Source organism: Amphiprion ocellaris, chromosome 12, assembly GCF_022539595.1.
Source record: "Amphiprion ocellaris isolate individual 3 ecotype Okinawa chromosome 12, ASM2253959v1, whole genome shotgun sequence".
NCBI classification, from domain to species: Eukaryota; Metazoa; Chordata; class Actinopteri; family Pomacentridae; genus Amphiprion; species Amphiprion ocellaris.
In genome coordinates, this window is record NC_072777.1 from 13,065,626 (window position 1) to 13,091,407 (window position 25,782).

General features: G+C 39.5%; 2 protein-coding genes and 1 non-coding gene across 3 annotated transcripts in view; 2 read left to right on the forward strand and 1 right to left on the reverse strand.

Moving 5' to 3' along the window:
• The window catches only part of cad (carbamoyl-phosphate synthetase 2, aspartate transcarbamylase, and dihydroorotase), a 29,034-nt gene extending 15,264 nt beyond the window's left edge, over window positions 1-13,770 (reverse strand). The window contains exons 1-23 of the mRNA XM_023265533.3: window positions 13,362-13,770; window positions 12,482-12,621; window positions 12,034-12,163; window positions 11,772-11,914; window positions 11,449-11,590; window positions 10,824-10,995; window positions 8,722-8,907; window positions 8,512-8,621; window positions 8,032-8,174; window positions 7,590-7,721; window positions 7,209-7,442; window positions 6,895-7,116; window positions 6,574-6,762; window positions 6,332-6,456; window positions 5,741-5,874; window positions 5,401-5,513; window positions 4,521-4,685; window positions 4,359-4,444; window positions 3,770-4,016; window positions 3,142-3,240; window positions 1,478-1,702; window positions 1,048-1,230; window positions 720-938 (exon numbers count right to left, since the gene is read on the reverse strand). Of these exons, the coding sequence (XP_023121301.2) occupies window positions 720-938; window positions 1,048-1,230; window positions 1,478-1,702; window positions 3,142-3,240; window positions 3,770-4,016; window positions 4,359-4,444; window positions 4,521-4,685; window positions 5,401-5,513; window positions 5,741-5,874; window positions 6,332-6,456; window positions 6,574-6,762; window positions 6,895-7,116; window positions 7,209-7,442; window positions 7,590-7,721; window positions 8,032-8,174; window positions 8,512-8,621; window positions 8,722-8,907; window positions 10,824-10,995; window positions 11,449-11,590; window positions 11,772-11,914; window positions 12,034-12,163; window positions 12,482-12,621; window positions 13,362-13,452 (3,630 nt within the window). The 5' untranslated portion in view covers window positions 13,453-13,770. The remainder of the gene's footprint in view (window positions 1-719; window positions 939-1,047; window positions 1,231-1,477; window positions 1,703-3,141; window positions 3,241-3,769; window positions 4,017-4,358; window positions 4,445-4,520; window positions 4,686-5,400; window positions 5,514-5,740; window positions 5,875-6,331; window positions 6,457-6,573; window positions 6,763-6,894; window positions 7,117-7,208; window positions 7,443-7,589; window positions 7,722-8,031; window positions 8,175-8,511; window positions 8,622-8,721; window positions 8,908-10,823; window positions 10,996-11,448; window positions 11,591-11,771; window positions 11,915-12,033; window positions 12,164-12,481; window positions 12,622-13,361) is intronic.
• A 2,334-nt stretch (window positions 13,771-16,104) lies between these two features.
• trnaa-ugc (transfer RNA alanine (anticodon UGC)) lies at window positions 16,105-16,176 on the forward strand. Its single transcript has one exon. It is a non-coding gene; the product is annotated as a tRNA-Ala (tRNA).
• A 545-nt stretch (window positions 16,177-16,721) lies between these two features.
• The window catches only part of ift172 (intraflagellar transport 172), a 63,878-nt gene continuing 54,817 nt past the window's right edge, over window positions 16,722-25,782 (forward strand). The window contains exons 1-13 of the mRNA XM_023265535.3: window positions 16,722-16,887; window positions 17,202-17,345; window positions 18,359-18,471; window positions 18,574-18,613; window positions 18,964-19,029; window positions 19,373-19,452; window positions 19,669-19,756; window positions 20,483-20,697; window positions 20,838-20,961; window positions 21,908-22,003; window positions 24,698-24,859; window positions 25,119-25,172; window positions 25,397-25,500. Coding sequence (XP_023121303.2) covers window positions 16,849-16,887; window positions 17,202-17,345; window positions 18,359-18,471; window positions 18,574-18,613; window positions 18,964-19,029; window positions 19,373-19,452; window positions 19,669-19,756; window positions 20,483-20,697; window positions 20,838-20,961; window positions 21,908-22,003; window positions 24,698-24,859; window positions 25,119-25,172; window positions 25,397-25,500 — 1,325 coding nt within the window. The 5' untranslated portion in view covers window positions 16,722-16,848. The remainder of the gene's footprint in view (window positions 16,888-17,201; window positions 17,346-18,358; window positions 18,472-18,573; window positions 18,614-18,963; window positions 19,030-19,372; window positions 19,453-19,668; window positions 19,757-20,482; window positions 20,698-20,837; window positions 20,962-21,907; window positions 22,004-24,697; window positions 24,860-25,118; window positions 25,173-25,396; window positions 25,501-25,782) is intronic.

Here is a 25,782-nt window from a genome sequence, read left to right on the forward strand (position 1 = left end):
TAAATAAAGAGGAGTTAGCAGAACAGTGTTACACTTCATAAAACTTATTAGTGACGAATATCATCTGACTACCAGGCAAGAAGGGAAAACAGGGGAAAAACATAATCATAGAATGAGTGCACATATATGCAGTCCTATTTTAGGGAACTCTAGTTTCACAGACTTAGCTTGTTTTAGCATAATAGTCAAACTCAAGACCCACTTACCTTCACTTCAATCAATAACCCTGACACTGTCTACATGTTAGGATTAATTTATATTGTTGGTACATTTGTCCTTCAGCTGCCATTTTCAGCAGACTAGAAAGCTGCACAAGTTGTTGTTAGAAAGACAGTTAAATAAATTAATTTATTTAACCGTCTATGCTGACTTACACCAAGCTCTAGAGCAGAAGTTGCACTTTGTCAACTTTTTTAAACCTTATTTTTCTCTGATATGTCCCACCTATAAAGGTTTGGCTTTGCTTTTGAATCTGCACAAATCTGGGATGTGAGCAGTGATTTGATGATGTGTCACCAGGCTAAGTTTGTTTCAGTAACTAGCATTACATCATTTCACTGCATGTAAATTAACCAAGCAAACCTGAAATCATAAATTATTCTGGCTTTTTAAAAGCATAACTCACAATGGTAAACCTTATATGGAATCACATCCTTGAAACAAAGGTATCTGAGAGTCTGACCAATTTAACATAGATGGACTTCCAGACTGACTCTCACCTTGGCAATCAGCTGCAGATTGAAGGGTCCGGTGACCTGCAGCTCCTGGCCGATGGCATGAACGATCAGCTTGATTCTCTCTATGGTTTTCTGATTGAGGTCCTGAGGTGGCGTCACCAAGGTGGCATCGCCAGAGTGTACACCGGCATTCTCCACGTGCTCAGAAACCGCAATGGCCATCACTACTCCATCGCAGGCTACTGCATCCACATCTATCTCCTGTAAAATGTAAAAATATGACAGACACAATGAACTCATCGTACTTCACGTTTTCTACAGTAATTACTGTCTTTGAGTTTATTGGTTAATCTATTGTCTTTTCACTAACCTTGGCCTCCTGTATAAATTTAGAGATGACAACAGGATGCTCCTTGGACACAGCTACAGCGTTAGTCAGGTATTTCTCAAGGTCGCTGTCACTGTAGGCGACGTTCATGGCCGCTCCGCTGAGAACGTAGGAGGGACGAACCAGGCAGGGATAACCAACCGTCTCACAAAACTTTACAGCAGACTGGAGAAAAAAGAAACTAGAGATGTGAAAACTGAACAAAATTTGATAAAAATGAAGCAAAATACTTATTTAAAAACAGAATAAATTCAACAAAATCCTGAACTATATCTAGATTTCCACATCTTGATGTTTATTGGCACATTACAGCAACATTTATTTGATTAATCTGATATTTTTTATGAAATATATTCAATTGTAAGGGCTCATTTTTTAGCAACAGAGCTAGTTCCTCTTCAATGAACTGTACCTCGGTTTCAGAGAGCTCCTTCCACTGTGGCTGGCTGATGCCGATGGTGTCCAGCATTCTTGAAAACTTGAATCTGTTCTCTGCACAGTCGATGAACTCGGGGGAAGTTCCCAAGATGCGACATTGCTGGCGATGCAACGACATGGCGATGTTGTTGGGCAGCTGGCCTCCCATCGAGAGGATCACTCCCTCTGGGTTTTCCCTCTCATAGATGTCCATCACCACCTGAGATGGGCATGAAGATAAGATAGTCCTTTATTACTCTCCAGGTCAGGGGAAATTTCTAGCGTTAAAGCAGCAAAAATCTTTCAGAGCAGCACTTTACCGCACCATATGTACAGTAAAGATAGTAATTATAATAACAATAATATATACAATATATACATGAATGAAGAATGAAAAAGGAATAAATACAGTATTACTACACTATAAGTGACATCAGCATAAAGTGGCTTCTGGAATAAACGTAACTGTAAAAGTGCAGAAAATGCCAGCAGTGCAAGGAATTGTTGTACAGATTTCACCATGATTTAAGATGACATGACATAGTCCTGTTTATGTTAACATCAGCCAGTGATGCTGATGTTGTAAAGTCTTATAGCAGATGGGATGAAGGACCTGCGATAGCGCTCTTTCTTGCAGGGTGGATGTCTCAGTCTGCTGCTGAAGGAGCTGCTTAAAGACCCCACAGTGTCATGCAGTGGGTGAGAGGGACTGTCCATGATGGATGTGAGCTTTGCCAACATCCTCCTCTCATCCACCTCCTCTATGGAGTCCAGGGAACAGTCCAGGACAGAACCTCCTCCTGACCTTCTGTTTAGTCTCTTTCTGTCCCTTTCAGTGCTCCCTGCTCCCCAGCAGACCACTGCATAGAAGATAGCAGATGCTACCACAGAGTCGTAGAATGTCCTGAGCAGAGTCCTGCACACTCCAAAGGACCTCAGTCTCCTCAGCAGGTGGAGATGACTTTGGCCCTTCTTGTACAGGACCTCTGTATTGTGTGTCCAGTCCAGTTTATTGTTGAGGTGAACACCCAGGTGTTTGTATGTGTCCACCATCTCAATGTCCAAACCCTGGATGTTCACTGGTGCAATCTGAGGTGTCCTCCTCCTGTGGAAGTCGATGATCATCTCCTTCGTCTTACTGAACATATGCTAACCTCAAAATCATCAGGTTGACACATACGTACCAGCAATTGTTCCTAACACCTGTATAATCTAATGCAAAACAATGCAATGATGTTGCCATAGGTACATTCATGAAGCTATTACACTACTGCTGGTTGTATATTTTAAAAAAATACTGTTTTAAAATCTATTGAAATTTAGTTCATTTATCCATGTGATTATAATCTAATTAGGGTAATTAAATAAGTTATGTATTGTTCAATTTATATGTTCAAATGCTGCTTTTTAAACATTTCATAGCTCTTCTTGGTGAGGCTGCACCTGCAGCTGCACTAAGACCCCTCTGAAACTGTTAAGTAAAATTTTATGCCCCTTATATCCATATACAGCAGTCTACTGTAAAGCACAATAAATAGGAATGTAAATAATTTATATTAATTTGAATCAACTCAGAAAAGGAGCTCTTGAAACTTCTGATCAGCAACAAAAGAATAAATGAGTGAAAAAGACTTTAAAGTTGCAGTGGAAAAGTCTTACCTCAAAAGAGATCTCATCAAAGTAGAGGCGGTCACACATGTCGTAGTCTGTACTGACTGTCTCTGGGTTGTAGTTCACCATGATGGTCTTATAACCCATCTGCAAACGATGTAATACTCATTTAGTAACGTTGATCATACTAACAGTTAGTAATCATCTCTTTCCTAAGACAAAAAATATGCTTAATATATGTAGGCAAACAAACAAAAAAATCTAAATCCACAGAGCACTAACGGGAGTTCTCATTGTCCAGTCAGTTTTCAGGGTTGATAGATGCTGTTACCCTACTGCTGGTTGTAAAATCTATTAAAATTTAGTTAATTTATCCATGTGATTACAATCTAATCCAGGTAACTAAATATGTTATGTATTGTTCAGTTTATATGTAAATGCTGTTCTTCAAACATTTCGTTTTAATTGATGTATGTATTTATTTTAGTAGTAAATCACAATTTGCATACCTTCTTTGTTAAAAAACAAACAAAAAGAAAACCAAACCCTGGGCAGACTGATCGAAGACATTTTTTTGACAAATGACCCCTCACTGCTATTTAAGTCATTAATGTGGCAAAGGTTTGTTGACTCGAGAAGAGGTCCAGGGTCTACAGCATTATCATGTCAGCCTTACCTCCCTGAGCTCTGTGATGCACCCGACTGCGCACCAATCAAACTCTACGCTGCTGCCGATGCGGTAAACACCCGAGCCGATCACCATGACGTGCTGATCATTAAAGCTCAGGTCGTTTTCGGTTCCGTGGTAGGTCAGGTACAGGTAGTTTGTGTGGGCGGGCCATTCGGCCGCCACTGTGTCGATTTGCTTCACCACCGGCAGGATGGACCAATCATGACGCAGCTTTCTGACTGCCAGCTCCGTGCTGTGAGAAGAAAAAACTAATTTGTGGGATAACTAAGAACAAAGCAACACAAGAAGAATTCAACTTAAGACTATAATTTTTGTGTGTTTTAGACAGTCTCATAACATTTGATTTACAGTAAAATTTATATATACACTGATGAAAGAAAAGTTGTACATCAAGTTAAAATAAGGCATCACAAAGGTTTAGGGCAACTATTTTGTCCCTTGAGCTAATCTTTATACAGCAACATTTTACTACTCCAACTGGCAAATCAACTTGTGGTGCCAAATCTCTGCTGCAACCAGCCTAAAAATAAATGCAGTGATGTTCCTTCAGGTCTGTGCTGACTTCAATACTCACCTCTGTACAGCCAATGCTATCTGTTTGTCTGAGAAGCCCAGCTGTTTGGCCTTACGCATCACCTCTGGAGGCATAGTGCTCTCATCCTGGACAATATAAATCAAAGAAATGTCAGTGAGTAGAAAATGAAACTGATCTAAATTTCTCACACACATTTCTCACCTGGTTGTATGTCTCCAGGAGTCGCTCGTGGTCAGCGATGTTCTTCATCTTGTGCAGGAACCAGCGGTCGATCTTTGTGAGCTCATACAGCTGATCCACCGTGTAGCCGGCTCTGAACGCCGCCGCCAACACAAAGATTCGCTTATCTGTAGGAGTCTGCAACTCCTGGTGAGCAGAAGGGGAAGAGCCACGCATGGTAACATGTTTAAATGGGCATCAGAAGCTATTGTGGCACTAAGTATTTGTCAACTATGAGGATCGAGCCAAGATTGTTGGTTTATTTCCTATTCATCAGCCACACACAGTATAAGTAGAAAATTATCTTTTCAACATTTAGTAAAAGATTCCTTAGTAAACACAAAACCAGTAAAGATTATAACAGTATCATTTAAAGGTACACCTGACAGAATACAGCATAAAGCCTTGATAGACCATCAGCACCATCTGTTGGCTCAGTTTAAACACCACAACAACGACTCTGCTGCACCATGAGAACGCACAAGCTCTGACTTATGATTTTTTTGACTTGTTAAATTGGATTTTTGGGCCTTTTTCCCTGTTCAGTGTAAGATTTGGGGGTAAAAAAAATGCAGCGTAGTTTCAGTATGTGTACTAAGGCTCAAAAAATCTTCAACATTGATTTTGCTTTTCACAATAACTAGTACTGACTAAACTTCTCACAAACATAAAGAGACTGAAGACTAAAAGACTGAAATGGCAGTTTGACAGTACTTAAATAATGGATACTGAGGAACTCACCACAGGGTGAGAAAATAAGGATTATAATATTCAACAGGGATTCTTATTACCCCAGTCACACCTTAAATGTTCATGTAAATAATAAAAAAATGAGATGGAAAATTTGAGAGGAAGTGCAAACCTTTTCAGAGACGGGCTTGATGGTGTGATCAAAGCCGACACAGTTCTCATCCACCATCCTCAGAGCTTTCTGAAAGGCCTCTTCAAAGCTACGGCCGATGGCCATCACCTCACCTGTTGAGAAAAATGTTCAGACATTGGGTGTACTATCTAAATTAAATGTGTAGATCCACCCTGGATATTGAAAGGCACCTTGCCCCGCTTCACACTCATTGCTTTAAACAGGCTTCTGATTCTCCAAAAGAACCGGTGAAGACCTACTTTCTGACGGTGCTGTTAAAGTAAAGCTAAAATCACGTCAAAACAAAGAAAAAGCTAATAAAATTGTTTCTCTCTCTTACCAACACTCTTCATGGAGCTGCCAATCTTAGTGGAAACTCTGAGGAACTTGCTGAGATCCCAGCGAGGCACCTTCACCACACAGTAGTCCAAACTAGGCTCAAAGTTTGCTGTTGTTTGGTTAGTGACAGAGTTTCTAAAGAAAAATAAAGATATCGTTCAAATGTTTTTCATAACTTATAACTAAGACATTACAAATTTAAAGTAAAAAATGATTTAAATTCAACCAGAAATTAACAAGGAAAGTGTAAATTATTAACCCTCTGAGCCCTAAAACCTTTCCGGTGGTTTTGAAAGGCATGTTATCATGCAACTGATCTATGATGCATTGTTCAACTGGAAAAAAATGACCCAATCTAAAGGCTAAAATTGTAAAAATGATATTTTTAAAAAATAAATAAATCAACAAAATAGGCCAAACTAGTTCAACTGCCTTGTTGATGAACATCATCTTAAGCTTTTTCTACACCTCTTTGCTATGCATAAATAATGTACAGCACTCAAATACCTTCAGTTTAATGCTGAGATCTTCTTACAAATGTTTTATTGATTTACTAGCACATTATCTGCCATCATTAAACTGAGACACGTACTTAAGCTGCGGCAGTGGGATCCCGAGGCCAAGCTTAGCTGCTACGTAGGCCAGAGGATAACCAGTTGCTTTACTGGCCAGAGCAGAGCTCCGTGACAGACGGGCATTCACCTCGATGATGTAGTACTGCAAAACATTGTACACATAAGTTACAGCCTGTGGATTTGCAAGAAGCACCAAAGGACAAACGCAGTCCTCACAGATACATTTTGTGCTTTTCAAACCTTTGGTCTTCATGTGTACCTGTTCAGACTCGGGGTTCAGGGCGTACTGGATGTTACACTCTCCCACAATGCCAAGATGCCGGATGACCTTAATGGCTGTGTTCCTCAGCATGTTGTACTCGTGGTCATTAAGTGTTTGACTGGGCGCCACCACAATGGATTCCCCAGTGTGGATGCCCAGGGGGTCAATATTCTCCATATTACACACCTACACAAGAAGAATCAAAACAAATGGTTAAGTAGTGTAGCAGAAAAAAAATGTTAAAAGCCATTGTGAATTTCTGTTAGATATTTAAATACATTTTTTTTTCTATCTGGCCACTGGGTTCTTCTTACTCACAGTGACACAGTTGTCATACGCGTCTCGAACCACCTCGTACTCAATCTCCTTCCAGCCTTTCAGGGATTTGTCCACTAAAACCTGAGAGGTGTGAGCAAAGGCTGACGTCACCAGTGAGGTGAGTTCCTCTCGGTTGTTTGCAAAGCCGGAGCCCAGACCACCAAGAGCGAACGCTGAACGAACCAGGACAGGATAGCCTAGACGCTCAGCAGCTGCTACTGCCTACAGCAAAAATAAATAGATCAATCTACACATTAAAACCCTAGGAAAAAACAATATAGAAGTGATGTTCTGCTGGGATTGTGTCTCCTCACCTGCTCCACTGACAGCGCTGCTTCACTGGGAGCAACATGTTCATTGATCTCTTCCATTTTCTCCACAAAGATCTTCCTGTCTTCAGTCATCTCGATGGAGGCGACCGGTGTTCCCAGAACCTTAACTTTATACTTCTCCAGGATGCCCAGCTTCGTCAGCTCCACGCCACAATTCAGAGCAGTCTGACCACCGAAAGTGAGCAGAACTCCATCTGGACGCTCATTTTTTATCACCTGTAACAACAAAGCAGAAGGACATGCAGCACTCATTCCAGGAAGCTATCCAGATACTTCAAAAGCTGGTATTTCCACATATTCTTATTTATTTTATGAGTTAGCACAATTTGTCAATTACCGAGTTACAACAGAAAGAATCCATACCTGTGTCACATACTCTGGCGTAATCGGCAGAAAGTAAACTTTGTCAGCCAGACCTTTGGAGGTCTGAACAGTGGCAATGTTGGGGTTGATCAGCACAGTCTGGATATTCTCTTCTTTCAGAGCCTTGATAGCCTGGAAAACGAAACAGAATAACATCAAATGGAATCCAGAAAAATTAAAGATACTGGGATCAACTTCAAAAATCTTTATAGTGTCACATTCAGAGTAGAAAGTGGCCAACCATATGTTCTATTATCTTCTTTAAAACCTAAAAGTTTGCTCATACAGCATAACCAAAACATGTTGTAGCCATAAACCTAGCCTAAAAGCGTGAAGAAGTCACTTGAATTGCTTTCCATCAGTGACTCACTGACTCCTGGTTTGTCATACACCCCAAAATAAGTACTGTCAGCTCTATTACAGAGGATTTTTTTGAACCCACCTGGGAGCCGGAGTAGTCAAACTCTCCAGCCTGGCCGATGGAGAGCCCTCCAGAACCCAGGATCAGGACTTTCCTGGGTCTGCAAATCTCCTTGGCCTTTGGTGAACCAGGGAAGGTGAGGTGGTCCATCAGACGTTGCTTCACTGAGAGAAAAATCATGCAAGCATTTTTACTTTGTAGCTACTATTTATAGAATTGCTGCAATGTGCTTTGTCTTGACCGATAAACTAAGGAAAGAAAATAATGAACAGATACATTAGAAAACCACATAAACTTAATAATAAACATTATCAAGCCTCCACACAAGCCAGGTATACTTAATGTATTGTTGGTAAAAATACAAATTGATTGGCTAACGTGTAACATCCAAATTAGTTTGGCTTCAGAAACCAATCCTAATATTCACAATGATGCTACCAAAACATGAAAAAAAAACATGAAAGAAAAAAAAAATAAAATAAAAAAGTAAAAATTTAGTACCCGATTGTGCAGCTTTGCCTTCTTTGTGGTCTTTCACTGTGTTGAGGAAAACATCAAACAGGCTGACCAGATCTGTGGGTCCGGCCATGTGCTCGGGGTGGAACTGAACACTGGAAAAAATGATCACAGAGCATTTAATCACATTTTCAACAAAATTCAGAACTTTCTGGTGTGACTGACTGTATAACTCCATGTCTCAGAGGCTGTCACCTGAACAGAGGTTTGGTGTTGTGAACGATGCCTTCATTGGTATGGTCATTGGCGTTGGTGAAGAGCACATCCCAGTCTTCTGGCAGGGTGTCTGGGTCGACAGCAAAACCGTGGTTTTGACTGGTGATGAAGCAGCGGTCTGTCCCATTATGTATACACGGCTGGTTGTGGCCACGGTTACCATATCTGACAAACAAAGAGAAAAATGAAATACTGTTTAAAATAATGTAACGTTGAAGATGGTGCCCACCCTTGGCTGAAAGGTTATGACTGATCCTGACCAAGTCCTTAGAGGTAAGTCTCACTACTTAGCAGCCACCTTAGTAACGCACTGGATGGTTGTTTCAAGCTAACAAGACCAGACCCTTCAAAACCAATGAGGGAAGAGTCATAATTGCAATTTCAATAATCACTGGGAATACAAAAACTGCATGTATAGTCAAATACAGTCAAATCTGATACCACGATATAAGGCTTAAAAAGAGTTTCCCAAGAGGTTCCACTCCTGCTATGCATGTACACAGTTTCACAACACTGTGCTTCTGTCAGCACAATAGCATGATTCACTGGATGTTTCCTAGTTCCGCTGTTTGCAGCAGGCAATCGACTTTTTGGAACAGTTGATGCGTCATACAACAACCATTTCAAGTGAATTCTTGCATAGATTTTTATTCAGGATTCTTTAAGTGGCAAGTCACTCCCTTATCAGGTCTTTAAACTGATTTTATGTGCAGTTATCTGAAAAACACTTGTTGTCTATGAGGATGACTTAACCTAAGCAGTTTCTAATGAGGCATTATCAGTGGTTAAAGCTGTAATTGTTCTATCATTCTGGGTTTTTAATGGAGATCATTAGTCTTAAAAGGCATCACTGTGAGAAATATGAGGAAATTCTATGGCATCAGTCATATTAACAATAGCGACAACATCTCCTTCACATTTACAAAGCTGCTCGATGTGACACAAAATCCTGCAATCCAAATACATGTAAGGATTCCTAAATAGGGGCATTAATCAAACCGTGCTTTTTGGACAGATTTCATACACATTACTTTACTTATATATGAATGCATTTCACAAAACTATTTTCACATTATCCTAAAGTACAACAGGGATTATGTGCAGAAATGACATTCATCTGTTTAAGTTCTGTGGGTTCAAAGGCATTTTGCGCCATATCAATAATGTGAAAAAACAACATTTCTATCAATTTCACGGGATTTAAATTAATTAAAATTCATTTAATTTTAATGATTTAAGATAAGATAACTTTATGGATCCCACACCGGGTAAATTTACAACCAGCTACATAAGATGGGGCTTTAGACGCGAAGAGACTTCACATGATTCAGGGCCAAATGTTGATACCCGCAGTTTGTTTCCCTGTAAACTATTGGTAATCTGTCTCTTGAGATGCCAACAACATTGCAGCTGGGCAATGGGAACTTTTGCTGCTGGTCACCCCGACCTTCACACTGAGCCTGATAAAGCTGCCCTCAATGGCGTCTCTTCCTAACCCCTCAGATGTGTCTGTGAGGTGCAGCCGCCTCGGCTTGTGTGCCGGCTTGTTTATTCAGCCTTTTTCATAACAAAACCGATCAATCCAACACTCCAGCGCTCGTAGAAGAGACATCAGACTGCTGAGAACAGCAAAAGCCTGCAATTCACATCACAGCTCTCCCAAAGAAAGTGTGTGAGAGGGAAAGGCTTGTGTTTCTAGAGAGTGTAGAGGGTCACTGGGGGCACATTTCTGTCTTTGTCTTGTTTCAAAAATCTTCTATAAGCTTGGCAAAAGACTCACTCAGCTCCAGACACGAGTACGTGCTGTCACTACATTAGAAATGCAATTACAGTTGATTCTTCTGATCTGACCCATCTGATTCTTTAAATGTGTGACAGTTCAGCACGGTGGAAAATCATTATGGTTTACTGTAATCAGATAACTGCATTTAACTGCAATTGTTTGTCAGCCAGGAATGTTACTGATAAACCAAGAATTTATTGACGCAGACATCACAGTTGTTGTTTAGAATTCCTTCAGACAGTGGGGTTTATTCACATTATCTTTTGGTGTATGCAAGTGTTCAGACTGAGGTACTGACTTCATCTTGTAGGTCTTTGCTCCAATGACCAAAGAGAGCAGCTGGTTTCCGAGGCAGATACCAAAAACTGGCTTTGGGTGATCCACACAGACCACTTTCTTCACATTGTTGATGGTGGCCTGACAGAGCTGTGGATCTCCAGGACCATTACTGATGAACAATCCATCAAAATCTGGAAAAGACAATTAAAAATGCTCATTTAACCACAGATACAAGTTGTTCAATACATGCCAAGACCTCAAACAGAGGGTCATCAACTGATGAGGTCATAGTTACAATGATAGAGCAGGTTGCCTGAAAACTACAGAGGTTGATGCAATCAGAGAAAGAAAGTGAACTTTAAGATGCTTCCAGAAGATATTGTAAAGTCATTCTGGATAAATCAATGCCACTCAACTACACTGACAAAACATATGGCAGTTGAATTTCCAGTATCACTGCCACTGCCAGCTTGTCTGTATTACCACAGTTTTGGGAAGTTAAGATGCCGGTCTTAATACAAACATATGCCACAAAAATAGCAAACAATGAGTTATAGAATGGTAAAGACATCCTACAAATCTTGTTGACATTTTGCACATTGTCTGACAGTCTAAACTCATTCTGTAAACAGTGTGTTACTGACCGTTGGGATCCAGCAGGTGGTCCCAGGGTACCACAGTGACACGGGCTCCTCTCTGAGCCAGGCAGCGGATCTGGTTGTACTTGATGCCACAGTCCACCACTGTGATTCGCAAACTTCCACTGGGGTTGAACACTTGTGGCTCCTGGAAACAACCAAAAGTGAAATAACTAGACCTTAACTAGTAGCCAGCAGACAGAGTCAAAACTAGCAAGTATTATGTACAACAAGACCAGCACAATCTGGTCAATTCTCTTGATTCCTTTAATTTAAAACTTTTGTGGGGAATAAAAATCATCCGTTAGTCAAAAGTCAGAGCTGGTTACCTTCATGGAGACCTCCTGGACCAGGTTTCTCTGGTCCGGGTTATCAAAGGGAATACTGCTCTCAGGAGTCCCGTCCATAACCAGTTTCCCCAACATGGTGCCCTTCTCTCTGATCTTTTTGGTCAGACAGCGGGTGTCAACCCCTGAAGTAAATGGAAGTCAGTACATCCAGTTACATGTCAGATGCCAAAGGGATATTTAAGATGAATATAAGGCTTGATTCTGCATGAATTCATCACATTTTTCATATAGATTTTCTGACCTTGTAATCCAGGAATTCCTTGCTCTTTGAGCCACTGGTCCAGTGACTTGACTGAGCTCCAGTGACTGGGACTCTCTGCCAGCTCTCCGATAATCAGAGCTGCAGCGTGGATCTTGGACGACTCAAACCACTGAGTAAGACAACAACACCAAGAAAATTTCACCATGTCGTGTCGATGTGAAGCAGTTCATCAAAATCACTTCATAAAGCAAAGTTTCTCACCGGTGGAGAGTCGAATAGTTTTAACCCTTACTTGTACTTTTTTTTATTTGAAACAATTTCTATAGAGGGTACTTTGGCTCATTTAAACCACATTTCTACCCCAAAAGAAGCACTATGATTTTGAAAAAAAAAAAAAAAAAAAAGTTAAACCTAAACTTTTCACACCCTCAGTCTGCAGGCACACCGTATATTCTGATTTTGTACTAAACTAAATTTAAGCACTCACCCTGCTTAGTCCAAACTCTCCCTCTTCATCCTTGGGTACACCATAGTTTCCAACCAGAGGGTAAGTGAGGGTCAGCAGCTGGCATCGGTAGGATGGGTCAGTAAGGGCCTCGGGGTAGCCCACCATGCCGGTCTGAAACACTGAGGACAGAAAACATGATCCATTTAGTTTTATCGGTCACATTCATGCCATCAGTTACTCTTACCAAAATTCACACAGCGTGGACAAACAGAACTTGTGTAATTGTTTACACATGCTGACTGTTTATTAAGAGAGCAAATGTTCATTCATCAGTAAATTGCATCCTGGCTACTGGTGCTTCTGTAATAAACCTCTGCGTGGATTATGGCATCCAGATGGGAGGGCTTTTCTCAACTACCGGCAGACCTGCACTCCAGTTTGTTCTGAGTAGTTTGTCCCACCAGACTAAGCTTAAAATTCCTTCACTTTAATGCTGCCTTGCTCATCTGCAAAGGCAGGCACTTCAAACTGTCTTGTATAAAATCACAGTTGTCTAATCCTTAATTCGGCATTCATACAAATCACAGGTGGAGTAATAATTGTGGCTTACTTGTGAATGGCACTTATAAGTGGACAAGAAAGTACACGTGGTTTGACGAATGACTACGTTTAGAAACTCAACTTTAAATGAGTGATTTTTGAATGGAGTTTGGCAGCATGTTCCCACAGGGAGAACAGGGGGCAGGTTTACGGGAGCTCGGGGGTTGGACACATGCCCGCACACTAAATGTCCAAAATAACAAAATACACAACTGCAAAAGTTTAACCCACAGTTCTCTAGGCACACAGGTGGATTTTGTACAATCTAACCGGGCAGCGCGACTATAAACTTTAGTTAGCGAACAATTTAGTGACTCACCAACTTCCCCTGATACCGACACGTTTGCCCCAAAAACGCGGCCTCTGAACGTCGTCCCGTCCTCCAGAACCAAGGATGCCATCTCTGCCATGTTGGGTGGGAGGCTGAAGCTAACCGCTGCTACCGAATGAGTTGCGGATGTTTCGGAGCGTTGGTGAGCCCCGGACTCCACGTGAACGTCACGCCGCGCGAAGACGCAGGAGATGAAGATGAGACTGAAGAAATACAAAAAACACCGACTAACAGCAGATTTACCGGCCGAACGCAAACCTGTCAGTGTTTTAATGAATCCTGTGTTAGAGGTGGAGCAAAGAAAGTGAAGAAGTGGCTTTAGTTGGATTCTTAGCCGGTAAGTCGGACGAGATGATAGGAGCAAAGTGTTCCACACGCTCCCCCAGCAGCGTGGAAGTCTACCTCAGCGTGCAACGGTCAATTTTGACGCACTGACGCACCGCATCCGCGTTAATGACTTTCAAAATAAAAGACAATTTTTTTGCGATGGAACATTTCAAACCACTTAAAATCACTAAAGAAATTTACTGAGATCAACAGTATAATATGACTCCACATTTTTGAGTGACTTCTAAGCAGCTGTAACAGTGCTTTGAAATCTGATGAAATCTGATCTGTAATTAGAACAAACCACTGTGGGTTATTGGTAACTCCAAAAATATTACGTGTATATATATATATATATATATATATATATATATATATATATATATATATATATATATATATATATATATATATATATATATATATATATATATATATATATATATATATATATATATATATATGATGATATATATATGATGACAAGGATGGCATGCGAATTTGAAAAACAAACCTGGATTAAAAGTGTTAAAAAAAAATCCTAAAACTTAATTCTGCAAATCCCAAAAAATAAAAGTCTTTTTTTCTTTTAATTGGCCGAATGACTGTACAGCTTTCTTTTAAAAAGCTAAAATAATCATTTTAATATTTGTAAGCAAGGTGCGTGTTCAGGTAAATCTAAAAAAAAAAAAAAAAAAAAAAAAAAAACAGCTGTAATGCGTCATACATGTAAAGAATTAATTTGACAATAGCATCTCCTGTTTCCGGTATAATTTGATGAACTTAACAACTGAAGGTCACCTTACGTCACCAGACGAGGGCGGGTAAATACCTGCAGCAGCAACTACTTCTACTACTTCAGCTGGAAACCTTTCTGCAATGTAGGTCGACATTTCTTTGAAACGGCTCCGGATAAGCGGAGGAAAATGGATGGATGAATGGAATTAAAACTTAACTATCAAACCAGCACACGAACAAAAATCAGATTTTTAAATCAGGTCTTTGTAAAAGTACTAAATAAAAGTCTTGCATTCAAAATCCTACTTCAGTAAAAGCACAGAAGTGTTAGCATCAAAATGTACAATAAGTTCAAAAACTTCAAGTAAAGAATGGCGCATTTATTTAAGACTTTAACTAATTTAGATATTTCAAGGAGCCTAAAATATAATAAAACACAATGATTTATTTGTTGATTTAAATTTGTAGAACTAATCTGATCCTGCTCCCTGACTAGTACCAAAGGGTGTTAAATAAATATAATGAAGTGAAAATTACATTTCCGCCTATAGAATTATCACAAAATGTAAATACTCAAGTAAAATATCTCAAAATGCACTCAAATATTTTACATTATATCACAAATTTTACACATTATCAAAGTATCAAAGTAAATGCACTTATTTCCTCACAATTATGCTGCCCAGATAAAGAACCCCCCCCCCCCGCCCCCCCCCGCCCAATCTGGACTAATTATGATCTTTTGTCTTGTCTAGCGCCACCATTTGGTCAAACAGAATTTTTGCTGTTTGTAGATTTGTTTCAATCATTGCTGCTGTGTATTTTCATGGCCACTATCACAATGATGATAAAAAGAACAATGTTTCTTTCACCTGAATCCTGAACCTTCAACAGGTTTTTTACTAATAAACCCCCTACAGAGGGTCCTCTAGGAGTTTAAAAGTCTGGGGATGTTTGCAGGATTTATCTTGACTGTGTATTCCTACTGTGTATACCTATCATATTCCTATCATAGTTTTTTACTTGACATATGTTATATACACACATCCATTTAAGCACAAAATATAAAAAGGGTCTCTTCAGGACCTGTGTTTGACCCATCACCTAGTGCAGTTTAAAGTTGTTGTTGTGGTCAAACGTGGAGTTAATGTGCAATCTTATGGGATGAATTATCAGATGTTTACATTCTTGAAAGGCAGCAGTAAATGTGACCTACAGACTAGGACCTTTGTAGTTTATCTACTGCACAGTTACATGTTTATGTATTTATTAATTTTCTTTAACATTTGTGATGTAATAGAATAAAATGGCATTTCCTGCTTAACAAAATATTGAGAAATAATTATTACTTGTTTAAACATGGAGTGAACTGTTAATTAGTGACCACCACCCATAGATTTTTTTATACAGTCTATGTGACCACTCTATAACCACTACCGGTTAATGTGTAGATTTGACTGCTCAGTTATTTGGCAAAAAATATGTGAAAAGATGAATGGGCACATCTGGATCAAGAGAAGAAATACTGCTGATGAATAGGATGAAGGATTTTGAATTGCATATCTACTCTGCTCTACTACTGCTACACTTAAAATATCATCAGTCCGCTGTAGCATCATTACACTACAGGAATAAAACGAGTATTTCTGGCAGTTCGAATAGAGAAGGGGATGTAGCTCAGTGGTAGAGCGCATGCTTTGCATGTATGAGGCCCCGGGTTCAATCCCCGGCATCTCCAATAGGTTTTTTTCCCTTCACCTTTTTACCACTGAGCTGTATTCCTTCTGGCAGTAAACAGACGGAATTTTAAGACACATTTCACTTTCGTGACCGACTGCCAATGCGCACCTTGATAGATAAAAAGAGACGTACAGTATAGCTTTGAAATCACTAAGCCTACAAAAAGCTTTCGAATTCGACACTCATGCGGTTTTTCATTTAATATATTTACGTACATACTGGTAGATATTCTGCAATTCCAAGCCAATTCCTAATAATTTATATTGATTAATAAGTACATAGTCATGATGACGTATATAGGCCAAAAGGCAACTACCAAAGAAGAAGTCTGTGCAGCTCGGTCAAATTCACTAGACCTTGCGTGACTTGAAATAGCTTTACTGCTTTTCATCTGTTATTTCCACCAAAAATTGGACTAGCATACATTTGTAGAACGAGAACAACCGAACTGACTAACTATTGCGAGACCCTGATTTCTCCCACTGCTTTAAATGCACCACAAGTCCCGCCCCAGCGGTAACTAAGGAGATCAGAGTTATGTTTACTACAAAGATGTCCTCCTCCTGCTAGCTGCTAGCTTGAAGCTGGTCAGCAAAATTACCAATATCTGATGATAATTCTATCTGTAACAACATTATTCCCTGTTCGAGCTTCCTAAAGACTTCCGAAAATGCAACTGAAGCATCTGAAAACACTTTTAACGCCCCAGGTGAGTTCACTGTCAAGCAAGCTAACGGATGACAAAAGTGCTGCTAATTCGCCCAAGTATAGCTAACTAATTACAACGGTATTCATAATTCACATGTGTTGAAATATTATCTCCTAATAGACAAATTACATCGGCTCTATCAGTTAAAACTGCTTAATGTGACCTGGAATATGGCTCCAGCCCCAACAGTTATAGAAAATAACGGAAAGTAGCGGGGTACGGTTGGCTTAAGCTAGCTAAAAAAAAAAAGAGAAGAAGATACTCGGCTAAGACGCCAGTCATTTACCGCTCATTGTTTTTTTCTGCCTTCGTAGGAGGGAGCTGCCAAAGTGACATGCATGGCCTGGGCTCCTAACAACAACAAATTCGCTGTTTGCACTGTTGACAGAGTGGTGCTGCTCTATGATGAGCAGGGGGAGAGGAGGGACAAATTCTCCACCAAACCTCTGGACTCCAAGGTGAGCACACAGAAACATCTGCAGAAATACATTATATGGCATGAAGTGCCATTGTATTAGGCAGATATTTAGTGTGGAAATCAACCCTTTAATACAATGGAAGCTGCTACAGGTGTTCTGAATGTGATGGATATAATTTGCCAGATAAATACATATGTGTAATTCTAATGAGACTTTTCAATTTCTGTGAAACCCTCACAGTTCTGATAACCCTTTCCACCTGAATTTAAAATGCAACAAGAGTGTAAGGTTTTAAATAAACAAATGATGTAGGATCTTAAGGAAGAACAAAGATTTGAACATTGAATGCCTTTTGAAGACATCATTCAGTGCATATTAGGTTTTATACCTCATTGTCATGTCCATATAGTGTGTCAAACAGAACATTACAGCAGATTCAGCCATTTATGTCAGAATGACGTGCATTTGTGTTTGGTGGTGACTCTGCTAGAGTTATGCTCTGGAGCCATCTGAGCAAGTATAATACAGATGATCCATGAGATCACAAGCAGAGCCTGAGATTCACAACATTTAAATGAACGTAGCATAAACAAGGAAACCAAATTATTTGGAAGGAGGAGGGAGAAATGATTTCCAGGTCTGCATAGGCTGATGTAGGATTGATGTGGCACTGATCAGGCAGAATGATGAACACTGAATCTGTTGAGGTGTCCTAATTGAGTAGGGTGGACTGAAGTTGTAAAATATTGGACAGAAAAGGGGCCTGTGAGATGCACTGACTCTATATCTGCCATGCAGTTTTTTAGATGCTGGAAGCCACACAAAAAGCAAAATAAGCAACTACTGAGTGTTTCTACCTTGAAACTGCAGTGTACAGGTGACAGTCTCAACAACATGAATTCAGACAGCAAAGATTTTTTAAGCAACAAACCTGAAATCTGATGTGTCTACTAACATAGAAATAATATATACATGTAAACAAGGTGCAAAAAAAAGATTTTCACCTTTTTATAATTGTGTGAAAATGATAATTCCATATAATCTTTTATCAGTATGGAAAACAGAGCTATGTGGTCAATGACATGGCCTTCTCACCTGACTCCACCAAGATCGCCATCGGCCAATCTGACAACATTATCTTTGTCTATAGAATCGGAGAGGATTGGTAATGTCCTTTGGTTGTTCCCATATTTCCCAATTAATTTCATTTTGATTTGTATGTTGATGCATCCGAACAGACTTCTAACAGTTTTATCTTCTCTCAAAGGGGAGACAAGAAAGCCATCTGCAACAAATTTGTTCAAACAGTAAGTTAACATTAGTGGACACTTTGCTTTGGCAGTGAACCACTTGCTCAAAGAGGAAGTCAAGAGAATTTGTTAATAGTGTGAAGCTACAACCACAGTGTTTGTTCAGTTTTTGAACAGTAAAAGCAATGAGTTAATGTAACATGTCTTTGTTAAAAGGAAAATATTGTTTCTTCTTTGACTATTTTCCAATTTGCCTGTTGAGTTATACTTTCAAAAAGTAGTTATTTTACTAATTTGCTAATTTTGCTAATTTACTAAAGGAAGTTCAAATTTCCAACTTTCATGCAGCTTTGCAATGCAGCATCATTGTGTTGATCATGTTTCTTTTTCGGTTAACTGTCTTGCAGAGTGCTGTGACTTGCCTGCTTTGGCCTGCAGAGAATGCCATTGTTTACGGATTAGTTGATGGCAAAGTAAGTAAGCAAAACATTCTTCCTTCACCTGAGGCATTGTCATGGCCTGATATATTATTGCTGGTAAAAGTATCAGCAGTAGAAACTTATGTTACAGTAATTACCTGGTGGATGTAGAAGAACAATAGTTGTGTCATTTTAGTTTTATTTCCCTTTTAAGTTGTGAATGCTCCAATTTCAGGTTTAGTAGGACAGGATTAGTAGTAGGAATAGTAGAAGTGTAATTTAACTACATGTAAAAATATAAGCTTTCAAAAGCCTATGTAAGTCAAATGCTGAGTACACTTTTGCATATGTAAAAGTTATTTGCTAATTTGTTTCTAATGTTTTTTTTTTTTTGCAGGTTCGCCTCGCCAACACTCAGACAAATAAATCTTCCACCATCTACGCCACAGAGTCCTGTGTTGTCTCACTGACATCCAAGTACATTTTTAATCCACATCTAAATTTAACTATGACTAACGAGTAGTATAAGGTGCACTGCTTATTTGTCCATCCCAAAATAGTGAATAACATTTATATGATCTAAGGACTGTCTTTCATAAAATGCCATTTTCTGATTTTATCGCTTGTTGAATACTATTTTATTTCTTTTATGCTGCTCTCACTGTCATTTGTACAATCTCTGTTCTGCTTCAGTATTTCTGGTAAAGGTATCCTGTCTGGCCATGCTGATAGCACAGTCGTGCGCTACTTCTTTGATGATGAAGGCTCAGGGGAGTCTCAGGTACCCATGCTCACACACATTATTTATTCTTATTTGACCATTTATAAACTGCATATACTTGTTTTTCATTTTTAAGCCTCCGCACTAGTGACAGCTGTTGCTAGAGACATTATGTCTTCAGGTTGTCCATCAGTCTGTCCATACATCTACTTCATTCTTATGAACACAGTGTCTCAGGAAAACATGGAGGGAATTTCTTCAAATTTGATGCACATTTTCACTTGGATTCATTGGTAAACTAATTAGATTTTGTTGATCAAAGGTCACTGTGACGCCATAAAACATGATTTTGGCCCTAACTCAAGAATCGATTCATCATAGCTGTACCTGCTTTATCCCACAGCCCTTCACAGGGTGCTGGAGCCTATCCCAGCCGACGCTGGGCGAGAAGAGGAGCGCATCACAGGGCTAACACAGAGAGACAAACAACCATAAATCTAGTTATGAAGGGTGCCTCTGTACCCCAACAGGTTGAGCAGGCGACCCATAAACAGGGGCAATAGTCCCTGAAGCAGCGATCATAGGTTCGAGTCTGACCCATGGCCAATTACTGCATGTCTTTCCCCCACTCTTCTCCCCATGTTTCCTGTCTCTCTCTCCAATGTGCACTAGAATAAAGGCAAAAAGGCTAATAAAATAAATTATTTTAAAAAATCTAGTTATGAAGGGTCTGAAAATTGTATTTGTGTCTTCCAAGTCCACTCCAGTTGATGCACTCTGTTGCAGGGTAAGCTGTTGATACACCCGTGCCCACCCTACGCTCTGGCCTGGGGTGCAAACAGCATCATGGTGGGCGGCTGTGACAAAAAGGTGGTGGCCTACGGCAGAGAGGGTCACGTCCTGCAGACCTTCGACTACAGCCGTGACCGAACAGAGAGGGAGTTCACTGTTGCCGTCACCAGTCCCAGCGGGCAGTCTATTGTGTTTGGCAGCTTTGACCGGTCAGTGTATGCTTTTTTCTCCATTACAGCACAAATCCGTTGTCAGCAGCGTGTTATATTGTACATGAGCTCAAAAAGACTCGACAAGCACCATTAACACCTGATAGTAACAAGTCGTCTTTTCTCTGATATCTGTCCAGGCTTCGGGTGTTTAACTGGGCTCCGAGGAGAGGCGTGTGGGACGAAGCCAAACCTAAAGAGATTGTCAACCTCTACACCATCACCAGCTTGGCCTGGAAGAAAGACGGATCACGTCTTTGTGCCGTAAATACTTAACCTATCTCAGTGTTTTAGTCTACAGTATAACCTCACCATCAATCTTCTTTATTAAACCTTTTGCTCTTTGTTACTCCGCCAAGGAACACAGCGGAGTTATGTGACGATTGGTCTGTCTGTCTGTCTGTTGGCAACATTACTTAAAAACGGGCTAACGGATTTGGATGAAATTGTCAGGGAAGGTTAGAAATGACACAAGGACCAAGTGATTAGATTTTGGCAGTGATGCAACCTAAGTCTGGATCCACAGATTTGTAAAGAATTTCTGTATCATTGCAAGATAGCTGCACGGCGTCACTGTAACTATGACAAGTGAATATTACGTCAGCTGCCTGCTGACGATCACATGATTGCGATCCTACTACAAATCCACCACTGTGGACTTATCGGGATTTATCCATTGCAAATCATACAAGGAACTATTGATTCAATTGTGGGGGTGTTTCCGAGTCCTATCAATTCCCGCCACCTGCTACATATTTAGGTCACGCGATTCGTTAGCCGTACATAATGTACACACATTTTGTTTGTGGGTACATCTATATAAAATGACCACATTCTATGTTGCTGTGATTTCTGCCACAAATTTTTTCAAGATTTCAGCCGTTGGAAATGATACAACCACTGAGCAGCCCTGGCGGAGTTCTGCGCCCTCTGAGTGCTTTTCTTGTTTCTTCAATTGTTGCAGCACTAACGTGTGCATGGATGGGAAACACTTGTCATTAAAATTACCGAGTTTTTGACTTAACCCTTTGATGTGCAGTGTTGGTCGGGAGTTACCCATTTTCCGTTGGATTTGGGTCACTTTTGTGCATCAACGGGTTAAGTTACTCTCATATTAAAACATCACATAAGTACATACAAGCCCAAAAACAAATCTGTGAAAAAAGTAAATCGTGTTTTATGTGTTTATTTGTTCTGTGTGTCTGAACAGGGGACACTGTGTGGAGGAGTGGAGCTGTTTGACTGCTGCCTGCGAAGAACCATCTATAAGAACAAGTTTGAAATGACATATGTGGGCCTGAGCCAGGTATCACCAGTCAGACATAAAAAAAAATAAATGAAATAGCAGTCTTAATTTAAAAAAAACAACAACACAGTTTCCTTAATTTCACAGAAAATGGCATAACAATCCAAAAGAACAGAGAAGGAAATAAGCAATTTCAGCTGTCACTTTGCTCTCCATCTCTTGCTAATTAGAAGATGATATGGAACTGAAACTGAAAACTACCCAGTTGATTGTCTGAGAGCAGTAATTTAGCTTTAATTAATCAAGTGCAACAAATAGCCCAGTACCTTGAATTCATGATTAAGAAAGGGGCAGCAGCAAGTGAAGCTCTGGAAACAATCATCCAGTCTTTTGTTTCCCTGTTTTGTATTCAAAATTTTTAATTAATTGACGAGTTGAACATCACAGAAAATGACATTTACAGACATTGGGAAATGTGACTGCAGTAAATACACGTCTTTTCTTTTTTTCCCCTTATTTGCATGCGCTTGTATATGCTAGATCCTTGAGGGAAATGTGAATATAGGTCTTTCATCATTTCTGGAAACAAATACTGTGTTATCATTTGTAGTATAGCCCTTACAAAAAATTGTAATCATGAAAAAATATCCTAAGTTAATTAAGTCATGAATTGATGTTAATAGAGGAAAATTCTAACTGATGAGATTCTGATTAAGAAATCAATCTGAGCATCTAATGAAGCAGAGAGAGAGAGAGAGCTATAATTACAGTTTCGAAGCCAGTGTTTATTAATAAAACATCTTCTTTGTTGAAGATCTGAACTGAGCTGAATGACTGACTGACAGTTTTAGGAGGCAGGAGAATCTATGTGTGTATTTGCTGTATGGAAATCAACTATCAACTTATTTAGCTGTGCTTTACTGATGCATGAATTCAATAAATTTTAATGTTGAACACTCTTATTACTCATTAAATAACAAGTCAAACTAGACTATGTAATTCTTGGGGAAACTGCATTTTTGATACTCCTGTTTATTGTCTATAGCTTGTTTGTTTCAAAAAAGATCATATCTATATGTAAAGCACAGTTTATAAAGCAAGTGCTACTCAAAGTGCATCACTCCAAGAAGAGAGAATTAAATGAAATGAAACAATCAAACATTTAAATTAGAATACAAATGCTAATGATAAAACTAAAGTCAATAAAATACAATAAATACCAGTCTCTAATAGAAGTAATAACTCTGATACCAGTGAATTACATAAAAATTCATAAAACTGACATAAACGCAAGCCTAAAAAGAAAAGTTTAGTGGTTTTGTTCGAGGCTGTATATTCAATCGGATGCTCTGACCTCTGAAAAGCTAGGCCCGATGTATCCTCTCTGTATGTCTTTGCTCTCTACATTTAATTTCTTGAGAAGGCATGCTGCTGCATTTAGATCATCTGAAGATTTCTTTAAAAGGCCAGAAGACAGACAATTATATTATTCAAATCTTCCAGAAGTAAAAGCATGAAGCGCATGTGCAATATTTCTGAAGTGGCAAAATGCTTTTCTAGTTTTGTTTGGGAACTACAATTTCACCTTCAATTAACTAGGAAAAGTCTCAGATTGAGAATACCTATAATAAGAGTGTCACAGCCGAGACAGGCAGTAGCACAACGTTACAGGTTACAGATATATGCCCAGCCAGTGTGAGTCAGTTATAACTGGTACATCTAACTGTGTCTGCCTCCAAGTCACATAACTTTACTTTCAATTCATTTGGTGAGATCAACCCTTTGAGATTCATTCAATTTTGCAGCTGATTTCAAACAAAATGAGCAGTGTACTTTAGTGCCCTTTTCTACAACTAAGTATGGGCTTTGTGAGCAGATACCAGGAACAAATCCTGGAAGCAAAGACAAAAGCTTCCCATGTGTGAGTGTGAGTTTCACACGAATGACTGCCAGTCCTCTTCTGAAGTGATATAAACGTGACTGTGTCTGGGTGTGTGTGAGGTTGACAAGAAAACCACAAAATGTAATTAACTTCTGAGTACAACTGGACTAAAACAGTGTTTCCTGTGAAAACTGTTGAAGTGTGTGCACATCTATGTGTCTTGTATGTAGTGTGTAAACAGTATGTTGCAGCAGTGTGACAGGAAAGTGTTTGTAAAGAGCACAGAGACCACAGAAGCTGCTAATTACTAACATCCATTAGTAAGGATGGCCAGATCATTAAGGTTGGTACCTGAAGCATTCTCCCTGAGTCGGGCCGAGATCAGCTGAGATTTGGCTCGATGTACCCATCGAGCTCTGGCTATTAAGTCAAAACTATAACTCCTACTGCCAAAGTTTTACCACTGTCAGTGCTCCAAGTCTTTGCAGAACATATCAGTGTTTCAATTGTGTTTCTGGTATCAAAATTGTGGAAAATGGAGCAAGTTATAAAAACGAGTTTCTGTTTTCTCTGAAAGTCTAGATTTTAGTTTGTATTGCATCTGTAAGGCACTTGGATGGCGTTGTTGCCTTTCTAAGCCTTCTAGGAAAAAAGGTGTTAGTCTGTTGGGTTAGAGAGTTACACTGTGAAAGGGAAAACATCTTTTTCAACATTTTGGTGAAAAAATTATACCTGTTGTGTAAAAACTGTGAGAGCGTAAGTGAGCTCGGTCCCAGTTTCGAACTTTCCTCCAATTCACTCGAACGGGGATTTTTACCGACTTGTCATTTTGTGCAGGAATCCAACCAGATGTTTTTCTACTTTGCTTCCAGGTGATAGTGAGGAACCTCTCCACAGGAACTCGGGTTGTCCTGAAGTCCTACTACGGTTATGAGATAGAAGAAGTCAAGATCATGGGGAAAGATCGCTACCTGGTGGCTCACACCTCAGATACTCTTCTGTTGGGAGACATGCTGAGGAATAAATTAAGCGAGGTAGTACTGAACATACCTAGTGCCTAGTAATTAAACATACTTAATGATAGATATGCTTCACAAGTAGATATTAGTGACAAATTAATGACAATATTATGCTGTAATAAGAGCGTGTGGGCCAATTGGCAAACTTTAGCTCTGTCCTGTTATTTTCAAGTAAACTGTTCCTTGTTTCTCCTACAGTTAATGAAGGCAAACTGTTCACTTTCTCTCCTATTTGTATCAGAATGTTAATCCTGCTTCTTCTTTCTGCTCTCAGGTGCCTTGGCCTGGTTCTGGGGGAAATGAAAAGTTCTTCTTTGAAAATGAAACAGTAAGTACACACATGTATCTCAGACAAACTTGGAAGCTTATCTTGAAAATCATATCTACTTGTATTGTATAGCACTGCCAAGGCACACAAAGGCCCGTTGTGTAAACAGAATTCCCTCTGCCAAGGAGGTTGTATTTCAGGTCCTGTCTTGTTGTGCCTAAAGCCACAATCCCCACTGTGTTGTGTTCACTGATGTTTTATTTGAATAAATGTTACGTTTTCAGGTGTGCATGATTTTTAATGCTGGCGAGCTGAGCCTGGTGGAGTACAGCAGCAACGAGATTCTGGGATCAGTCAGGACAGAATTTATGAATCCACACCTCATCAGGTGGGCAGTTACTCTTAATTACACCAACACATCTTATTAAGTTGTTTCCTAGGAACAGCTAAACCGGTTTGTTTGGTTCCAAATAACAAATACAAAAATACTCAAACAGATGTTACTGATCTATTAAAGCTGAACTGCAAAATGGTCAAAACTCCAGATTTACAACCACAACAGAAAGATTCCAGTATAAAAAATGTGCCATTTTATGAGCCCAAGTACAACATTTTTGTGGACTGCAGTAAAAAAAAAATATTTTAGTTGACTTTGAGTAGTTTTAATTAC